The sequence below is a fragment of the Equus caballus genome, chromosome 15 (genome assembly GCF_041296265.1).
Source record: "Equus caballus isolate H_3958 breed thoroughbred chromosome 15, TB-T2T, whole genome shotgun sequence".
Classification (NCBI taxonomy): domain Eukaryota; kingdom Metazoa; phylum Chordata; class Mammalia; order Perissodactyla; family Equidae; genus Equus; species Equus caballus.
In genome coordinates, this window is record NC_091698.1 from 83,562,627 (window position 1) to 83,582,165 (window position 19,539).

The 19,539-nt window shown below is 45.0% G+C and overlaps 1 protein-coding gene across 1 annotated transcript in view; it reads right to left on the reverse strand.

Moving 5' to 3' along the window:
• The window catches only part of PLB1 (phospholipase B1), a 129,212-nt gene that overhangs the window by 56,027 nt on the left and 53,646 nt on the right, over window positions 1–19,539 (reverse strand). Inside the window, exons 19-24 of the mRNA XM_014731235.3 lie at window positions 13,421–13,479; window positions 11,322–11,395; window positions 9,773–9,816; window positions 5,593–5,701; window positions 2,755–2,806; window positions 2,067–2,147 (exon numbers count right to left, since the gene is read on the reverse strand). Coding sequence (XP_014586721.2) covers window positions 2,067–2,147; window positions 2,755–2,806; window positions 5,593–5,701; window positions 9,773–9,816; window positions 11,322–11,395; window positions 13,421–13,479 — 419 coding nt within the window. The remainder of the gene's footprint in view (window positions 1–2,066; window positions 2,148–2,754; window positions 2,807–5,592; window positions 5,702–9,772; window positions 9,817–11,321; window positions 11,396–13,420; window positions 13,480–19,539) is intronic.

Consider the following 19,539-nt stretch of genomic DNA (forward strand, 5'->3'; position numbering starts at 1 on the left):
ATGGCAGTTCTAACTTCAGACCTCTCTTCCATGTGCATCACTAGAACCACATCGCGCTGTTTTTCTCATCCTGCTATGGTGACTCTGTGCCTCCCTCCCCTGGTACTGGGAGTTCCTTAAGGATAGAGCTGCTTCATTCGTCTGCTTGGCTCCCAGCACAGTGCCTGGCATATAATACTTGCCAGCAAATGATACTAGAAATAAAAAATGTTCTGTTTATCAGAAAACACTGTAAACAATGTTAAATGGAAAACAACAAATAGACAACATATTTGACAAAGGGTTAGTATACTTAATATAAGGGGTTTTTACAAATCAATTTAAAAAAAGATAAACACTTTAACAGAAAATGGCCAATAGGCATAGTATGGGATTTAGTAAAAGGAAAAATTCAATTGAGCATTAAACAAGGGAAATGAAAGTTTATTCCTACCTAGTAATCAAATAAATGCCAATTTTGAAAACAAGATACAATTTTTCATTTACCAGATTAGCAGCTATTAAAACAAGTGATAACATACATTGCCAGCTGGAGTGTGGGGAAGTAAGTATAATTAGTACAAACATTCTGGGATCAATTTGCCATATGCAAAAGCATTAAAAATGTGCAGTCACCAAAAAATAAGATGGATGGACAGATAGATATGTGTTAAGGTAATAGAGCGAAATGTTAGCAACAGTGAAATCTAGGTGGTGGGTATGTGGGCATATACATACATATGCCAATTGAAAATTATTTCAATTTCTCAGTATATTCAGAAATTTTCATAATAAAACATTTTATTTTTTAATGTACATATGTACATATACATAATGTACATATTTTTTGCTTAAAAACGTTTCTACTTAGAATATATGCAAGGAAACAATTACGGATGTACATAAAGATGGATATTTAGCCAGTTATATTTATTATATGTTATTTATAATATGCAAAATTAGAAGTAATGTAAGCTAAGTATCCAATAATTGGAAACAGTTAAGTAAATTATGGTGGATCTATATTATGGGCTGCTTATACCATCTTTAAGAATTATTTTATAGAAGAATAAATATTGACATGGGAATATCTTCTCAATATATTGCTATTGAACAAAAGCAAGTTACCAAACAATAATTTCAGAATGATGCTACTTTTAGAAAATAATAAAGCCATTTCTCCATAGTCACAGAAAATGCTAGAGAGACATTTACCAAAATGTTACAGTGGCATTTCTGGATGTTGTAATTACAGAGAGTATCTTTTCCTCTGTACGTTGATGTGTTTCCTATGTGTCTTGCTTGTAAAATTTTTTTTAAAAACTATTATTTTTAAAGTCAACTGAATTGAATGTAAAAGGGATGCAGGTACGCCCAGCACAGGCAGAAGAGGTAGGAGTTACAAGGAGCTAGATTTGGGCTTAACACAAAGAAACACCACAAAACAATTTGCACCTGCTGCTAGTACTAATTAAGTCTACCTTGCAAATTAAAGAACTGCCCATTGGTGGGAATGTTCAAGACAAGAGCTGGGTTCTATGGAAGGGATTCCTGTCGTGGCTGGGAGACTGGTCAGTATGGCTCATGGGATTTCTTCCAACTCAGAGATTCCGGGGTTCCAGGAAGACGCACGACACCCACAGGGCAGCAGCCTGGCTCTTGGGTTCCCCATCAGCCCCAATGACTTGGCTCTGAACCTTGCTCAAGTGCTTGCGTTAGCAAATCCACTTTCCTTTACAAGTGACAGCATGAAGGTAGAGACAGCCAGTTCAACACTGGAGAAAGGAGCTGACTTAGTATCTATGAAGATGTGCCAGACTTTTCTAGATCATTGGAATGTTATCTTGCTTTCTAGAATGATATGGGCAGCCTCCCTTGATAGGAAACTTATTCAGGATCAATCTCATAATCAGTCCTGCTTGTCCTATCGAATCTCTCTCCAGAAGTGAAGGCCCTCTCCATCTCAGGGTTAATCCTGGGCTGGATCTAGGCCAGACCACAAGTCCCAACCCAGCTGTACTGCTCCAGCACCAGGGGTGGAAATCCTTCCCTGGGGGGAGTCTTGAGTTAAGGGCCTGGAAACCTACCGGGTCATTGCAGAAATCGCAGAGGTCATTGCTTCCTATAAACAAGGTTATTATCTTCCAATCTTCCTGAAAATTTATCTTCTGAAATGAAAAGGAAACAAACAAGTAAATGCCTTGCCCCAGAGTCAGGTCAAGGAAAATACAAAATGCTGAACACTAGCAGGGATGTATCTTCACACACCAGAGGATCTAGTGGACATTACTATTTTCCGTTCTTTGGTTTTGGGGTTCTGAGGTCATAGGTCACAGTCGTAGGTGCTAAATCATTTGTGTGTGGTTTTTTTTTCGTGAGGAAGATTTGCCCTGAGCTAACATCTGTTACCAATCGTCCTCTTCCCCCTCACCCCTCAAAGCCACAGTATATAGTTGTATGACCTAGTTGTAAGTCATTCTAGTTCTTCCACGTGGGACACCGCCTCAGCACGGCTTGATGAGCGGTGCTCGGTTGGCGCCCAAGATCCGACCCAGCAAACCTGGGCCGCCTAAGCAGAGCGCGCAAACTTAACCACTGGGCCACAGGGCTGGCCTCATTTATTGTTTTTTTTGAAGGTGGACTCTCTGGATTTGCATGTGGCCCCGTCCTCCCCACAAAGCTGACCCTCTCTGTCTCCATGGATTTCTCCTGGCCACTCCCTGTTCTGGGGCGTCTACCTCAAGTGGTCCCAGGTGGCACCTCCCCCAGACTCACCATGTCATTCTTCATCAGGTCCACCAGCCTTCTGGCCTGAGCAGGTAACCCCCTGCGGGCACACACAGGAAGAAGTCGTGTGAGGAGCAGGGACTGTGAAGCTGGGGCAGGGAGGGGACTCAGCAGAGAGGGTAGGAATCAAATATATAGCAGGAAAGTGGGACTGAACACCATGCCCTGTCCCAGAGCTCCCTCCCCATTCAGTCTCCACCGGGTGGGGCGTCCCGGCTGCTTTGGGAAGGGCAGAGCGCTCCACACATGACCAAGTGACTGTCAGTGGGATTGTCTTCTGATCGGCATATTGGATGATATACTTTTCTTGCTCTTCCAAGCCAGGCTCACTCAGGGCAAACAGAAGTCTGCATGTGTGTTTCATGCCTCAGCATGAGCTGTTTCTGCAGGTGCCATGAACACAGCCTCAAGGGTCCCCTTACTCTCAAGGTGACATGGTTGAGTCAGACACACTGGGTTCGACACTTAGTTGCCTCTTTCTAACTGTGGGAATGTGACTTAAATTCTCAGCCTAAAAAGACTGCAAACAGAGAGATAGACGCCCCTGGCTTAGAAGGTCAGTGGGAGCATAAATGAGACGGGCAAAGCAGCCCTGTGTAGTAAGAGCCACTGCTGGTGCTCAGGAGCAGGAGTTTCATCCCAGTTCCACCACTGATCAGCTCTGAGACCTTGGCAAAGTAACTTGCAAATCCTCTGATTTTTCCTTTGTAAAATGGGTGTGGTAAGCATACCTTCTTCATAGAGTTGTTGGGTAGATTAAATAAGGTGCTTGTTAAAAACTTAGAACAGTACCTGGCATATGGTAAGCATCCAGTTAGAAATAATCCTTTGAATTATTTCTACCATTCTCACCACCACCACCATCATCAATAGAGTCCCTGGCAGAGTGCCTAGCAGGAAACATTAGTTATCATTCTCTTAACTATTAGCCCAACTGACCTGGTCTTAGTCATAGTAGACTAGGTATCAGATAACCTGGGTGGGGACTTTGGGTAAGCCACTTAACCTCTTTGAACCTCAGTTTCCTCATCTGTGAATCTGAAGTTATCATGGCAGCTGCTCTTTCTATGGACCAGAGTTTCAGGATGATTATTCGACCTCTCTGAGCCTCAATATCATCGTTAAGAAAACATGGGTATCTGACCCTCTGCGTTGTCCATCTCACAGTTATTGTACGGAATACACAACGGATAATCAACACGAAGCTACTTTCTAAATTGCACACTGCTGTGTATGTGTGAGGGGTTATGACTGGACCTGGAGTAAAGCCTGCAGGGCACAAGGAAGGCAGACCACATGGTTGAGATGAAGAATTTGTTCAGGCCACTTCAGCTCTTTGTGCTAGTTTCTTCATCAGTAAAATGGGAATATTAATCCCTAACTCTTCCCTACAACCCTAGAGGACGTGCTTGGACCAATGGATGACTTGCACGAAAGGGCCCCAGGGCCTGGGAGAGAGCAGGGAAGAAGTCCAGGGCCATATTGATCACACTCCATGTTGGTTACTTGGTTACGCTCTCCTTCTTGGATGCCCTCCTGATCTAGTCATGCTTAGAGCTGCCTCCCCTCTTATACCAACAGCTGACATATGCTTGGAAAAAAGCCAAATTATGATAATATTAAAGTTAGCAAAGAATTGTAAGAAATAAATTGGCAGCCTTTCACCCTTCCCCCACAAAGGGAAACGAAGCCACGGAATTCGTTATAAAATCTGTTAGGTTTTGTATGATCTCTGCTTTGGATAATTTGTCACCTTTCCTGTCATGAATAAATGAGACAGTTACTCAGGCAGCTCGTAGCCTCAGGATGGTATTGAGAGCTAGAAAAATGATGTCAGGGAATTTAGGAAGCACAGGAATTCCCAGGAACTACATGGTAAAGTGAGGTTTGTGATTATTCTGGAAGGAAATTAGGATTAAGAAACAGAAAAGGTCTTTCCATTTATTTTTCCTAGATTGGGCAAGGCATTCACCTGTTCTCTGACTGGGCAGCAAACCCGCAGAAGCGCTCAAGGCTCTGGGATCGTGGAGAGAAATGGAACCGTAGGACCCAGGAGAGCCGACCCTGCTCTCGGGGACCTGCCACTCAGTGCCTACAGACCTGACACAGTGGTCCCTGGGCTCAGTAACAGTTTTCCCCAGGTGGGTCTTGCAGCCCTGCTGCCTTGTTGCTGGGACCACCATCCTAACCCAAGACGTGTGCGCCATTTACAGCTCACCAGGGCTTCACATTCAGCAGAGGACTGAGCCCCACACACGCCCTGCGGCAGAGGTTTGCAGCCAGCCCCATCTCCTAGGTGAAGCTCAGATGAGGCCGGGGGGCCAGGACTCAGGCTCAAGGCTTCCCCTCCCAGGACCAATGCTCTTCCCAGGACATAGGAAGGACACAAAGTCTAGAGCCTGAAGAGGCTGCCCAAAAAGCACGTCTGAGGAAGGGAAGGAGAGGAGCACACAAAAGAGAGCATTAACAAACACAGTGATAAGAACCGGGACTCCGATGAGCCCTCTGATGGCCATTGTCTTATATGGACACGAGAGTCCTGGACAAAGCAAGGTAATTTGCTCAAAACAGACACCTGGTATCACAATCAATTGTGACCAGTTCCTGGGGTAGGGATGGACGTGGGATAGCAGGTTTCTGTGTCCCACAGAAAGGGACACCCCCAAGAGAGCCCACCCTGTCCAGCCTCTGACCTTCAGACCCCTCCCTGGACCCCCCCACCCCCCCACCCCGCAGCCTTCAGCTATACACCCCTGTCTAGGCCAAGCCTCCCCCCCAGGTCCCCAGAGGATCTGTGCTCTTCACCCCCAGGGCTCCCCTGCTCACTCAGTTGTGGCTCCTGCCACGGCCTGGTTTAGGAAGGCTCCAGGACTGTTTTCGTTCCCAGTGCCAACAGAGAAGCCCATCAAGGAAGGGTTGAATTCCCGGAGGATGTCTGGAAATACAAGGAAGAGATGTGCTTAGTAACTACCCCAAAGCAATTTTCAAGTTCCTTTGATAAGCACCAGTGGGCACTGGGGATAAAGCAGAGCCCCACCCCAAAGCCCTTCCCCTTACTGTTCACTCAGCACAGAGAGAAAATGTGCAGCAGGCTGATGCTTAACCACCTGGCGGGACACACAGATGCTTAATGAATTATGGCTGAATGAATGTGAGTCTGGGTCAGGTGCTTCTCTCATGCATTTTCCTTTTTTTTCTTCTAAATACATAATAGCTTTATTGAGATATAATTCACAAACCATAAAATTCACCAAGTGAAAGTGTACAGTTTGATAGCTTTTAGTATATTCATACAGTTGTGCAACCATCGCCACAACCAACTTTAGAACATTTTCATCACCCCAAAAAGAAACGCTGTACCCATTAGCAGTCACTCCCCCTTCCCTCCAACCCCGTGGCAACCACTAATTTACTTTCTGTCTCCAAAGTTTAGCTTATTCTGGACATTTCCTATACACGGAATCATACAATTCCATGTCTTTTGTGTCTGGCTTCTTTCTCTTAGCATAATGTTTTCAACGTTCACTCACGTTGTAGCATCTAGCAGTACTTCATTCCTTTTCATTGCGGAATAATTGTCCATTGTATGGATAAACCACATTTTATTTATCCATTCACTAGTTGAAGGACATTTAGATTTTTCCCACTTTTTTTGGCTAGTATGAATAATGCTGCTATGAACACTTATGTACAAGTTTTTGTGTGGATTTCTCTTGGATATATACGTAGGAGTGGAACTGCTGGATCATCTGGTAACTCTGTTTAACCTTTTGAGGAACGTACAGACCTTTTTCCAAGGCAGCGGTACCATTTTATGTTCCTATCAGCAGTGTGTGAGGGTTTCAATTTCTCCGCATCTTCACCAACACTCGTTATCTGTTCGTCTGTTTTATCATAACCATTCCAACGGATGTGAAATGGCATCTCATTATGGTTTGATTTGCATTGATGGTGACTGATGTTGCGCATCTTTTCATGTGCTTATTTTCCATTTGTATCTCGTCTTTGGAGAAATGTCTATTCAGATCCTCTGCCCATTTTTATTTGGGTTGTTTGTCTTATTATTGAGTTGTAAGAGTTCTACTAGTCCTACTATTGCCTAGATACAAGTTTCCTGTCAGATACATGATTTGCAAATATTTTCTCCCACTCTGTGGGTTGCCTTCTTTCTTGATGGTATCCTTTAAAGCTCACTAGTGTTTAATTTTGTCCAACGTATTTTTTCTTATGTCACTTGTGCTTTTGGTGTCACATCTTAGGAGGCTTTGTTTAACCCAAGGTCATGAAGATTTGCTCCTATATTTTCTTTTAAGGGTGAGTTTTAGGTTTTAACTTTAGGTCTGTGATCTATTTTGAGTTAATTTTTATATATGGTATGAAGGAGGAGTCCAACTTTATTCTTTTGCATGCGGCTATCCAGTTATCCCAGGAACATTTATTGAAAGGACTATTCTTTCTCCACTGAATGGTCTTGGTGCCCATGTTGAAAATGAGTTAACCATAAATATGAGGATCTATTTGTAGATTCTCAATTCTATTCCATTAATCTATGTGGGCTATCCTAATGCCAAAACATGCCATCTTGATTGCTGTAGCTTTATAGGAAGTTTGGAAATTGGGGAGTGTGAGGCCCCTGAATTTGTTCTTTTTCAAGATTGTTTGCCTAGTCTGAGTCCCTTGAATTTCCACATGAATTTTAGAGTCAGCTTGTCAATTTCTACAAAGCAGCCGGCTAGAATTTTGATAGGGATTACTTTGAATCTGTAGATTAATTTTTTTGGGGGGGGCGGATATTGCCATCTTAACAATATTAAATCTTCTGATCCACGAATGTGGGATGTCTTTCCATTTATGTAGGTCTTCTTAAATTTATTTCAGCCATGTTTTGTGATCTTAAGAGGATAAAAGATGCACTTATTTTGTTAAATTTATTCCTAAGTACTTTTTTTATGCTATCGTACATGGAATTGTTTTCTTAATTTCATTTTTAGGTTGTTAATTGCTAGAGTATAGAAATACAATTGATTTTTGTATATCGATTTTGTGCCCTGCCATCTTGTTGAACTCATTTACTAGTTCTAATAATTTTTAGTGGATTCCTTAGGATTTTCTACATATAAGGTCATGTCTTCTACAAATAGAGGTAGTTTTACTCCTTCATTCCCAATCTTGATGCCTTTTCTTTCCTTTTCTTGTCTAACTGCCCTGACCAGAACCTCCAGTATAACGTTGAGTAAAAGTGGCAAGAGCATCATCCTGATCTCAGGGGAAGGCATTCTGCTTTTCCCATTAAGTGTGATGTTAGCTGAGGGATTTAGTAGATGCCCTCTATCAGAATGAGGAAGTTTCCTTCTATTCCTAGTTTGTTGGGTGTTTTTATTACAAAGAGGTGTCAGATTTTGTAAAATGATTTTTCCAGTCTATTGAGATAATCAGGTTGTATTTGTTCTTTGTTCTATTTGATATAGCGTATTAATTGATTTTTGGATTTTAAACTAACCTTGAATTCCTGGGGTAAATCCCACTTGGTCATAGGGTATAATCCTTTTTATATGTTGCTAGTATTTTGTTGAGGATTTCTGCATTTATATTCAAAAGAGATACTTGTCTGTAGTTTTCTTTCCTTGTGGTATCTTTGTCTTATTTTGGTTTCAGGATAATACTGGCCTCACAGAATGCGTTGGGAAGTATTCTCTCCTCTTCTATTTTTAGGAGGAGTTTGTGAAGAATTGATATTCTTTTCTTTGAATGTTTGATAGAATTCATCAGTGAAACCAGAAAGCCTCGGCTTTATTTGGTGGGATGTCTTAAAATTACTAATTCAATCTCTTTGCTTGTTATAAACCTATTCAGATTTTCTATTTCTTCTTGAATCATTTTCAATAATTTTTGTCTAGGAATTTTTCCATTTCATCTAAGTTATCTGATTTATCGGCATACACTTGTTCATAGTATTCTCTTATAATCCTTTATATTTCTGTAGTAATGTCCCCTCTTTCGTTCCTGATTTTGAGGCTCTCGTCTCCCCCATCCCCCTGGGTCGATATAACTAAAGCTTTGTCAATTTTGTTGATCTTTTCAATCTCATGCATTCTAACACCTTTACCACACTGGATCTACACTTGACTTTTCACTTTTTTACCTCCCCAACTTGGCTGAGAACTCTTGAGAGCAGGGTCAGTATATACCCCAGAGCCTCGCATATGCTCAACAAGTGTTTATGGACTAAATTACAATGGGATAATTACAAGAAAAGTAAATGAGAATGGGACCCATTAAATTCATCTCAGGCAAAACTACTAGCCAGAAGATTTTAACGGAAAAGAATGCAATTGTGACATTTACTGCATGTGTACTTTAAGAACAAGCACTGTGATGTGTATGCACGAAGAAGAATAGCAAGACGAACAAGGCAGGGCCCTTCAGAGAACGTGGGCTTTAAAACTCATTCCAAGCAGGTCCCTTGGTGAACTGATTGAAGGAAAATGTCGGGCCCCAAATATGGCTGGGTTTGCACCGCCTGAGCAAGGTAACGTCATCCCTTACTCCTGTAAGAGCAGCGTTTCGTAGAGCGACACACAGAAACTCAACGCCTTTGTATGCAGTGGTGCCTAATGCAGCCCGTGACCGGATCAATGCCTCCCAGAAAGGTGATGTGCGGAGAACGACAGGCCAAGCAGAGACAGGTGCCCTTCCCTTCTTTCTTGACTCATTTCTTAATAATGACTTGCACTAAGCTTTGGCGTGAGCTCTCCATTCCTTTCTTGCTCTCTTCTTTCGTTGGACACATACAATTTCTCTTAACCCCGCCCCCCCATCCCCCCCACAAAATTCTCCGTGGCTTCAACCTCTCAAGCAGCCGAGCAGGCCACGGCCTCGGAGAAGCAGCGCCCCCTGCCGGCCGCGGCGGTCCTCTGCCGCCCGGTTCCCTGCCACGCCCGCGGCCGCCGCCAGGGGGCGCTGCAGAAATGCGCGGGGCGGGGATGGGGGGGGCGCGCGTACTCACTGGGCAGGGTGGTGACGCTGCTCAGGTTCTGGTCGCCGCCGCAGCTGTGGCGGGAAGAAGACAGAAAGTGAAGGTCGACAGTGCCAGCGACGGCGAACACCCAGACACCACCAAGACAGACCTTTCTCCTGCTGAGAAACACCCTGGGGGCTTGGAGCTCGCCCTTTCCTCATTGTTTCAGGAGAAACATGGAAAACAAACCAGCATGCAGCAAGTCCTCTCCCCTCTCCCCACAAACGGCAGCATCCAGCAAGAAGCTGATTTAAACAGTCAGGGCTGACTTGGTTGATTTTTACTTTGACCCTCGGCATGGGGGCAGGGGAACTCAGTGGGCCCCCATCACCCCTGTCTTCCGAAGGACGAGGGACCCCTCCTTGGAGCGGAGCCCAGCCTTGCCCCACTGGCCACTGCGGCTGCGCATCGTCATCGTCTCTGAAGACGGTGAGGGGCTCTGCCCTCATCCTTCTCTTGAGAAAACCCGGTTTCTAAAGGGTGTCTTCTAGAGAGCATCTCATTTTCCCAGCCACTTCTAAAATTCCAAGGAAATCAAAGTTGGATGGGTTTCTAGACATGAAGACATGCAACATTCCAGAGTTCATTGGATTCCCTGCTTTTCCATATGCCCTCATTCTCTGCCAAGTATGTCTGGGAACATTTAGAAGGTTCTCAGAATGTTTGGAGTTTAACTCTGTGCAGCATCGCGAAGGACAATGCTGGGGATTCAACACTCGGGTTCCAGCTGGTGTCAGCGATGCCAGACGCCAGGCCGAGGGAACGCCACACCTGCCCTCTCATGTTTGGTGTGAGCCAGGAGTCAAAGCGCAGAGGTAAAGCAGAGTCCTGCTCCCTGCAGCTTGTGGCGGCCTGGGTTTGATTACAGAGCAGGAGCAAGCCTGCACGAAGCAATGCACCATGGGGGAATGCGCCGGAATAGGGGTCAGGAACCATCTGTTCTACTTCTTGTTCTTTTACCATCTGGCTGTGTGATCTTGGACAGGTTACTTGCCCTCTCTGAGCCTGGCTTTCTCATCTGTAAAATGAAGGCCCTTTAATAATGATGCCAGCTACCATTAATCCTACTTTAGGTCAGGCACCGTGCTGAGTGCTTAAATTGTCTACAATCCTCACAGCAGTGCTCAAGTAGTATTATTATCCCTGAATCAAAGATGAGGAGACAAGTTCAGAGAAGTTAAGTAACTTGCCCAAGGTCACACAGAGGTGGGCAGCTAGGATTCAGACACATCTCTGGTTCTAAAGGCCAGTGCCTCCCTCTGAGATTACTTCCCAGAGGGAGAAATGGAAGCTAGAGAAGCTTTTCCAACCCAAACATTTATGTAGTTTCTCCCCCAAACTCCTACTCAGGTCCCAGTTCTTGTTTGGGGGAATGTAGTGGTTTGGGGACATGGATAAATGTCTTCCTCAATTAAACCTAGAAGTTTCTCATGGAAAAGCTCATCCCTCTGCCAGAGGAGTTGTTATCTATGTGCTCAGGGGTCCCTCCTGCCCTGCGGTGAAGGTGTCTTCAGGGCCTTACCATGCCCTCACTCACCTCCAGGACAGGCCTCGATACTGAGTCAAGACGTCCAGCAAGTTCCCAGGTGTGGACCCGGCCCCGTTAGCTGCCTGAGAGGGAACAGCATGGGATGAGTGTCCCTTCCCGCCAGCCAGGAGGGCAGCGCTCTCGTCCTGGCTGGGGGGCCTGGGCACTGGAACCTGCAATCTAGAGAGTGCCCTGTCCTAATGTGCATCCTGCCTTTTCAGAGATGTGCGAGCTCTCCTGCTGGGGAGGTTGGAATCCTGGAGCCCTCCCCAGCTTGGCCTCACCTCGAGAAAACCCTGCCACAACCACGACCGAGTGACTCAGGGCTAGCAAAAGTGCTCTGAAAATTAGATTGCTGGGTCCATCTTTCAAAAGTACACTTTTCAGGGTCCCATTTTCCTCATTTAAAAAGTTCTTTTCTTTTTTTTTTTTGCTGAGGAAGATTGGCCCTGAGCTAACATCTGTGCCCATCTTCCTCTATTTTGTATGTGGGATGCAGCCACAGCATGGCTGATGAGTAATGTAGGTCCGCACCCAGGATCTGAACCTGTGAACCCTGGGCACCCGAAGTGGAGCGCCAGACTTAACCACTGGGCCAGCTCCTCCTCATTTTTTCTAAGTTGTGAAATATATCATAAAAGGAAGCATAGTGTAATCCTTTTATATTAATATATCTCCATATGTACAATTTAAAAAATAGTAATAAAATGAAATGCCTCGTACCCACCCCTCAGTTGAAGAAAGAGCAGCGTCTTTCAAAACCACAACCTGGACACACTCTGCAGGGGCATGTCCCTTGCCTAAAGCCTGTTCTTTCTGACCAGGGCTGGCCCAAAGGTCATGCTGAAGGCTGGCCTCCAGGCCGCCTGGGTGAAGGGCTGGCCTCCATGAAAGGCCCCAGGGTGTGATCCCTGCTCTCTGGTGCCCAGCGCCTCTGCTGCCTGCCTGGTATGTCACACTCAAAATGCAGCCTCCCCAGGAAGTCCTGACCAGCTGTGCTAATTCTCAATGACTCCTTATCCAGAGGGCATCAAGGAGACCTGGGCTTCTGGGAGGGGCGAGGGGGCCACACCCAGCAGGAAGTGGTAGGGATAAGCAGTGCTGAGGACCCGCCTGCCTGCCCTTTCCGGAAGCTTATGAGCAGTAGGGCCTTGGGGTGAAGAGTCGCCAAGAGGTCATGGGGCTACAGTACAAGGATAGACTTAGAGTCGGGACACGTGAGTTCTGGTCCTGGTCTGGCACTGCCAGCTATGCGGCGGTGGGAGCTCACTTCTCCCCCAGCTTCACTTTCTTTGTTGGTTGAGTTTAAGGAGAGTCACACTTGGCAGGATTTTGTCCAGGGGAGGATATCAAGTGAGATAATATCCGTGTGAATAGGCCACATGACATGAGAGTGTCAGCTGGTCTTTAGGGAGGTTCAGCTGGAGGCCCTGAATTCTGCTGACCCAGAGAACCGCAGCTGGACTGTGTGTAATGAGCCGCTACTGAACGGGAGCTTGTGTCTGGGACCCTCTGGGACCCTCCCCCCAGCTCTCTAAGGGCCCCCTTTTGCTTTTCACAGAGGGCTCTTTGCAGGGCCTGAGGCATCACCATGGAGCCGCTGCAGAGATGGGCTGGGATCGTTTTTAGTGGCTGCGTCTCTTCCGCTGACCCCTGTTCCCCCGGCCCCCCAGCACTTGTCCTGACTCATCATCTCTTCGCCCTCCCGTAACTTTCCTGCAGGGACGAACCAAAGTGCCAGATCTGTGAGGAGCCCACGCCTGTGGGTGGAGGGGGAACCTAGTTGCATTCCACCCCCGACAGGCGGTGTGATTTGGTGATTTGAGCTGGGTCCCTTCCACCACAGATGTTCCCTCTGGGGTTCCCCCACTTCCGGCTCTCTCCATGCCCTCGTTGGGAGAGGAATGACGAGGTTAGAATGGAGGTGGGAAAACACGGTGGGCGAGGAATGTGGGATTCCAGCATGGGCAGGGGGGTGGAGAGGGCCTGGGGATCAGGCCTGGAGAGGTGGCAGCCTTTAACGGGAGTGAGATTTTCTCTCTCCAGTTCTTATATTAGTCACAGTCTTTGCCTCTCCTGCCCCCGCCTTCTGTAGTCAGGTAACTCACCGTGAGAGAGTCGCCCAGTGCTCCGATTACCTTGATGTCCGCCAGCTTCAGCCTGTGAACTGAGAACACAAGCAGGAGTGAATGGAAGATCAGGGGTCCTAGCTCCTCTGAAAATAAGTGAAGACCTTCCAGAAAAACGGAAAGTTTTTAATAGCAATTCAGCTTTAGACAAAGATGTAAAGAGCCCGTCCTTGTCATAAGGCTCAGCCATAGCAGCCGTGGAGCCTGACAGCGGGGCTGCCCCTTGAGGGGCCTGGACTGGACGCAGGGTTAGGGAGCTGGAAGGTGGACCAGCCTTCAGAGCAGAGTCTGCTGGTGTTTGGTGAAACCTGATGCCACAAGGTGAGCAGTTACTCTCAGGGTGTGAAATAGCTCCCGGCAATGGGATTCGGGAGGAAGGAAGGAATTGCGGTGGAGATGCAACCAATACTTAATCTATTCTAGGATCTGTTGATATTTGGGATAAAATATTATATCATCCTATTAAAAAAATCAGCTCACTATTTGTAAAGTGAAAAGGGAAATGCTTTTATACTGCTATTTTTTTAAATCAAGGTGAAATTCACGTAACATGAAACTAACCGTTTTAAAGTCAACAATTCCATGGCATTTAGTACCTTCTCAATGTTGTGCAACCATGACCACTGTCTAGTTCCAGAACATTTTCATCATCCCCAGAGGAGACCCATGCCCATGAAGCAGCCACTCCCCACTCCCCTGGGCCCCTCACAACCACTAATCTGCTTTCTGTCATTGGAGTGACCTATTCTGGATATTTCATATAAATGGAATCATATAATACGTGACCTTTTGGGTCTAGCTTGTTCCACTAAGCATATTTTCAAGGTTCATCCATGTTGTATGATGAATCAACACTTCATTCCTTTTTATGGCTGAATAATATTCTATTGTATGGATACATCACGTTTTGTTTATCCATTCATCTGTTGGTGGACATTTGAGTTGTTTCCATCTTTTGGCTATTGTGAATAGTGCTGCTAGGAGCATCACGTACAAATATTTATTTGAATGTCTGTTTTCAGTTATTTTGGGTATATACTGAGGAGAGGAATTGGAGGGCCATATGATAATCCTATGTTTAGCTTTTTGAGGAACTGTTTTCCACAGCCTCATCCTATTTTTCAGCTCTTGAATTTAAGCACAGACTATGACGTAGCTAGGCAGCTGTGTACCCGTGTGACAAACATATTGACCACCAAGCAGTGACTGGATGCTCTGGGGTCTATGTAGTGATGGGAGATGGAGAACGCCCCCAAGAAGCTCACAGCTGATGGAGGAAATGAGAAACTTCCATGCTTGTAATAATTTATAGGCTGAGAACCTCTGAGAGCTATCAAGTGATATGAAATTTGGCAGCTGGAGCGATGAGTGACCCTTAGGGATGTGTCGGGGGGACGGTTCAGAGCAGGCTTCATGGAGAAGGTAGTGTTTGAACTCAGGATATGATGAGATAAGGTTGAAGGAGAGCAAGGCAGGGTGATGGAGAGAAAAGCATAAAGGAGGGGTACCATCTGGTAAACTGTGTGAGCTCTGTAAAACAGCTAGTCATACAGTTTGGCTTAAGTGAAGGGAATAGGAAGGAGACTAACAAAAAATAACATTGGAAAGGTAGGTCGGGGCCACAGGCCTTTTATGCCTGGCTGACAAGTGAGGAGATTAACATGAATATTGCTATATGTTTAATAACTTGCATCCATACACCTGTATCATATCTATCTAACCCTTTAGCTTATACACATATAAAAATGAATGAAAGTGCATTTGGGGACCACATCTAAAATTCCTTATGCCATATGTAGCTCTGTCCCCTCAAATCACAAGCTCACCTCCCGCTCCCCTGGAATACCTTAGTCCCATAGTTATCCTGACTTTGATGTAGCTCCATCTTTACTCAGATGTGCCTTCCATTGTCCCTGATGGTGCGATGCTGAACTAAATTGTCAAATAGCTTTCGTGCCTTGGAAGAAGTCTAATGCAGCATTTGTCCCAGGAGCAACCCACCCCCTCGGGGAGGAAGCCCATCATTTCAGCGGGTCATTGCTTAAGATGGGTAAACTGAATCTTGTCTGCAAGGAGGCTTTCTTGACAGCCATTCTTTGCCAAGTCGCTCTATAAAACATGCAGTGAAACAGAGAACAAGATGCTTTCAACACAACTGGACTACATTTAGCCCATTGTACCCATAAAGCATGGGTGTATAATTACACTTGCGTAGGAAGCTGTATTAACACTCAGTGGAAACAATGTTCAAAGGGACTGGAGATCCAGGTCTTGGCTCCTTCCGTGGAGACATCTTGTCTACCTGACTTCCATGCTGTCTGCAGATGGGGAACTGCCACCCCCACTCAGGATTTGCTCTCATTGGAAAAGTAAAAGTCCCTGACTTTTCCTATGACAGCATGCAAACTTACACATAGTTGTGAGTCTATGTACGCAAAATCTATACATTAGTGGTCCTCAAATTTGAGCATGCATCAAAATCATCTGGAGAGCTTGTTAAAACACAGATGGTTGGTCCCCAGCCTCAGAGTTTCTGATTTAGTAGAACTCGGGCGGGCCCAAGGATATATGTGGTTAGAAGAACAATATCAAATCACAAAGCCAGCTGCACACATTAGCACGCGTCCACGGGGCTGAGCCTGAGAACTTTAAAATGACCTCTTCTCAAAGAAAGCAGGCTGTGGGTAGGAAAAAAAAAAGCCAACAAAACAGAAAATAAGACCTCCTCCCCTCAACTCTAGAGGGTTTATTTTAGCTCCTGGTGATGACAGTCAATCACCATATTCTTGTTGCTGTAATGTGTGATACAGTGAATTTTGTGAACACTAGCTAGCGTGCAAAGGTGAGGGGGAATCTTTGGGGCTGATAAAATATGGAAGAGAGAGACAGATTTGCTTCAAAAGCACATTACTGTTTGATAAAGAGACAGCTGAAACTGGCCATTCTTGTCTCCTAAATTTGTAGTGGACAGAAAGGAAACACACACTCACTTATGTGCATGCATGTCTACATGCATGTGGTGTATATATGTGTAGACAGACAGATTGATGGGGTCGGGGTGCACGGGTTCTCATGTTGGTCATTCTGAAGGATTCCCTGCAAGAGATAATAAGTCAAATGAGCCAAGCCTGGATGGGAGGCATTTGACTTGTCTGGGGTTTTATTAACATAGAGCCCAACACGTTTCATTGGCTTAATATTCTGTAGATCTTGATTTGAGCTTTGTTAATGTCATCATGTATGACAAAGGCACAGCCTCGAAACACAGTAAAGCACTTTAGCAATTTCTCTCCTTGGGGAAAGAACTATTTAGAGATAAGATTAAATTTGTGTGGGCTGATTAGCTAAGCATTATCTGGTACAGACTGTCCACCACCTTGAAAGAAGTCGATAAACACACCATTAACTCATCAAGATTTCTAGAGAAGGGGCCTCTTATCAGAAGCCCATGCAAACTATGATGAAATATCAGAATAGCAAGGAAACAGTAGACTATAGAATTGGGGAAACTGCCCACTATACGTGAAAACTTACACCCAGGAGAAAGACTTGGCACTTTGGAGTTTTGTCTTATGTAACCCAGCAATGTAAACCCCCTGGGGCCTACTGAGAAACAACTTTCTTGCAATAGTCAGCTAGGGCTGCCCAACCCATTTGCTCTCTGGTTTGGGGGGCTCATGTGAAGACTCCTGCAATGGTGGTAAACTGCTGGCACAAGGTTGGAACCTTGTTTCTGCCTTTGAGTCCTTCAATGTGAGTTTATATGAAGAATTCTGTGCCTTGCACATGGTAGGAGCTCAAGAACGGTGTGAAGTTGAATGAAAAGCTAAGTGCGTGCCTCTGTATCAGGTACTTGACAGTTCTCAAAGCTGTGAACCATGGAAACTATGGGGAAGGGAAACACTTATTCATCCAGCCATCTTGGAGTGAGTTTGAACTTGCTCCGTAGGCTGGTCCTGCCTAGGGACAAGCAGGCTGTTACTCCCTGTGCTGAGTCATTACTTCCTGGTCACGGGCTAGGTTAAGTCACAAGACCCATAAGCAAGGGGTGACTATAGAAACAGCTTTGGGATCTACACTGGACATCACACTGCTGGCTCACAATGGAGTGAAACTCCTAATGATCACCCAGTGCTGTAACCTGGGTCTTTTTCAAATCAGCTTTTGAAAAGCTCATTTTAGCTAAATGGGTCAGATAATTGACATCAAGAGCTTAGAAAGGAGTCAATGGCTTCAAATAAATGAATGAGTTTTTCTGATTCATACTATTGGTGTCAGTGGCATATGATTATCTTTGTAGATCCCTATTTTCAACACTATGAATTTTTCCCTCTGCATGGAATTAGCAGCCTGACGTCAAGATAGCCATCTTCAATAGACAGCCCGCCGTGGCCCCTCTGGCTCCTTCTTGCCACTCTTATTTGTACAATGTTACTCCTTTTCTCACTGGGAAAACCTTAAGTCAGCTGCTAGACCCAATGTATTTTTCTTGGTTATCCCATCTATGTTAGGGCAGGACCATGTAGTAATATAAAATGATGCAAGTATTTATGAAGTTATAAAGCCCACAGGAGGCAGCACTTGGCAAATTGCATGTGTGCACTGACTGGGAGGAAAAAATTAGAAGCTTTTATTTTATTTTTTGGCTACCAAATACCAATGGTTATAAAAAACCCTATCTATCTCATACCAAAGGCATGGGAGTGAGGCACCAGGGCTGCCAGGGGCCATGGCCTGTTGATGGAGGTACTATCCTGTTTTGAAACATCTTTTGGTTAGCTATGAGTATCTGTGGATTGGCTTGAGAGAAACACCAGAAAAGGGGACTACAAGGAAGGCTTTTTTAAAAAAATAATTATGATGGCAAAATAGTTATTTTATAGATAGTCTTAGTGAAAAATTGTTTTAATGAAAGGCACTTTGGTCTAGTTGGTTTTTCAGATGTTTTTCAACCCTGAGAATTGTTGATTTGGTGAATTAGAATTACTCAATAATTCAGATTAGTTCAGCAGACATGTGCTGACCCAGCCCTGGGGGCCTAGTGGTTAAGACTCGACACTTTCACCGCCATGGCCCAGGTTTGTTCCCCGTCAGGGAACCACACCACCCGTCTGTCGGTTGTCGTACTTTGGTGGCTGCATGTTTCTGTGATACCGAAAGCTGTGCCACCGGTATTTCAAATACTAGCAGGGTCACCCATGGTGGACACGTTTCAGCGGAGCATCCAGACTAGGATAAGGGACTTGGCCACCCACTTCCAAAAAAATTGGCCATGAAAACCCTATGAATAGTAGCAGAGCAATGTCTGATATAGCACCGGAAGGTGGAAAGATGGAGCAAAAGACCAGGCAGGGTTCTGCTCTGTTGAACGTAAGAGTTGCTGGGAGTCGGAATCAACTCCATGGTACTAACAACAGCCATGTGAGTCATTGGTATAAAGATAAGAGTGACCCACTCTTATAACTATGTATCAGATGCCTTCATATTGATTAGAAATAGCAAACACCATCTCCAGAAGAGTGAACGACCTCACAGAAACATGACGATTATCAAGGAAAAATCATAATGTGGCCTTGTGCTGAGTCATTCTGCCTACCCTTGCTGTCACAAGTATGGTTAAAATGTCCAGTCATAGATCATGCACAGTAATGAAATGTGTTTTTCATTATTGTCCACTTATCTGGGGCCATTTTTCTGAATGACATTTTTCAAGTGAGACTCAGAAGTGCATCTGTGAGTGCTGCCACCCACCTGGAAGCGTGCGTGTCTTGGTCCCACGCCCACTTGGTTGGATCAAGGAGGCCTAAATCTACCCGTCTGCTTATTCTGACAGCTCCTATCACTAGAGTACCTCAGATCTCAAGGTCTTGAGATTTCTTGTGCTTACATCATCATGTGCTGATAAACACAGTAATCTTCAGGGTCAGGGAATAAAGAAGAGGTTCACATTTTATTTGGCTTTCAGATGTTGAGATACGCTCTCATGGATTGGTTGGTTATCATTGTTATGACAGGAACATAATCTAGAGAGATTGCAAAGCGCTTTATAGATCAGCCTTTCAGAATGATAAGATTAAAAAGGGGATGGATATTATTTC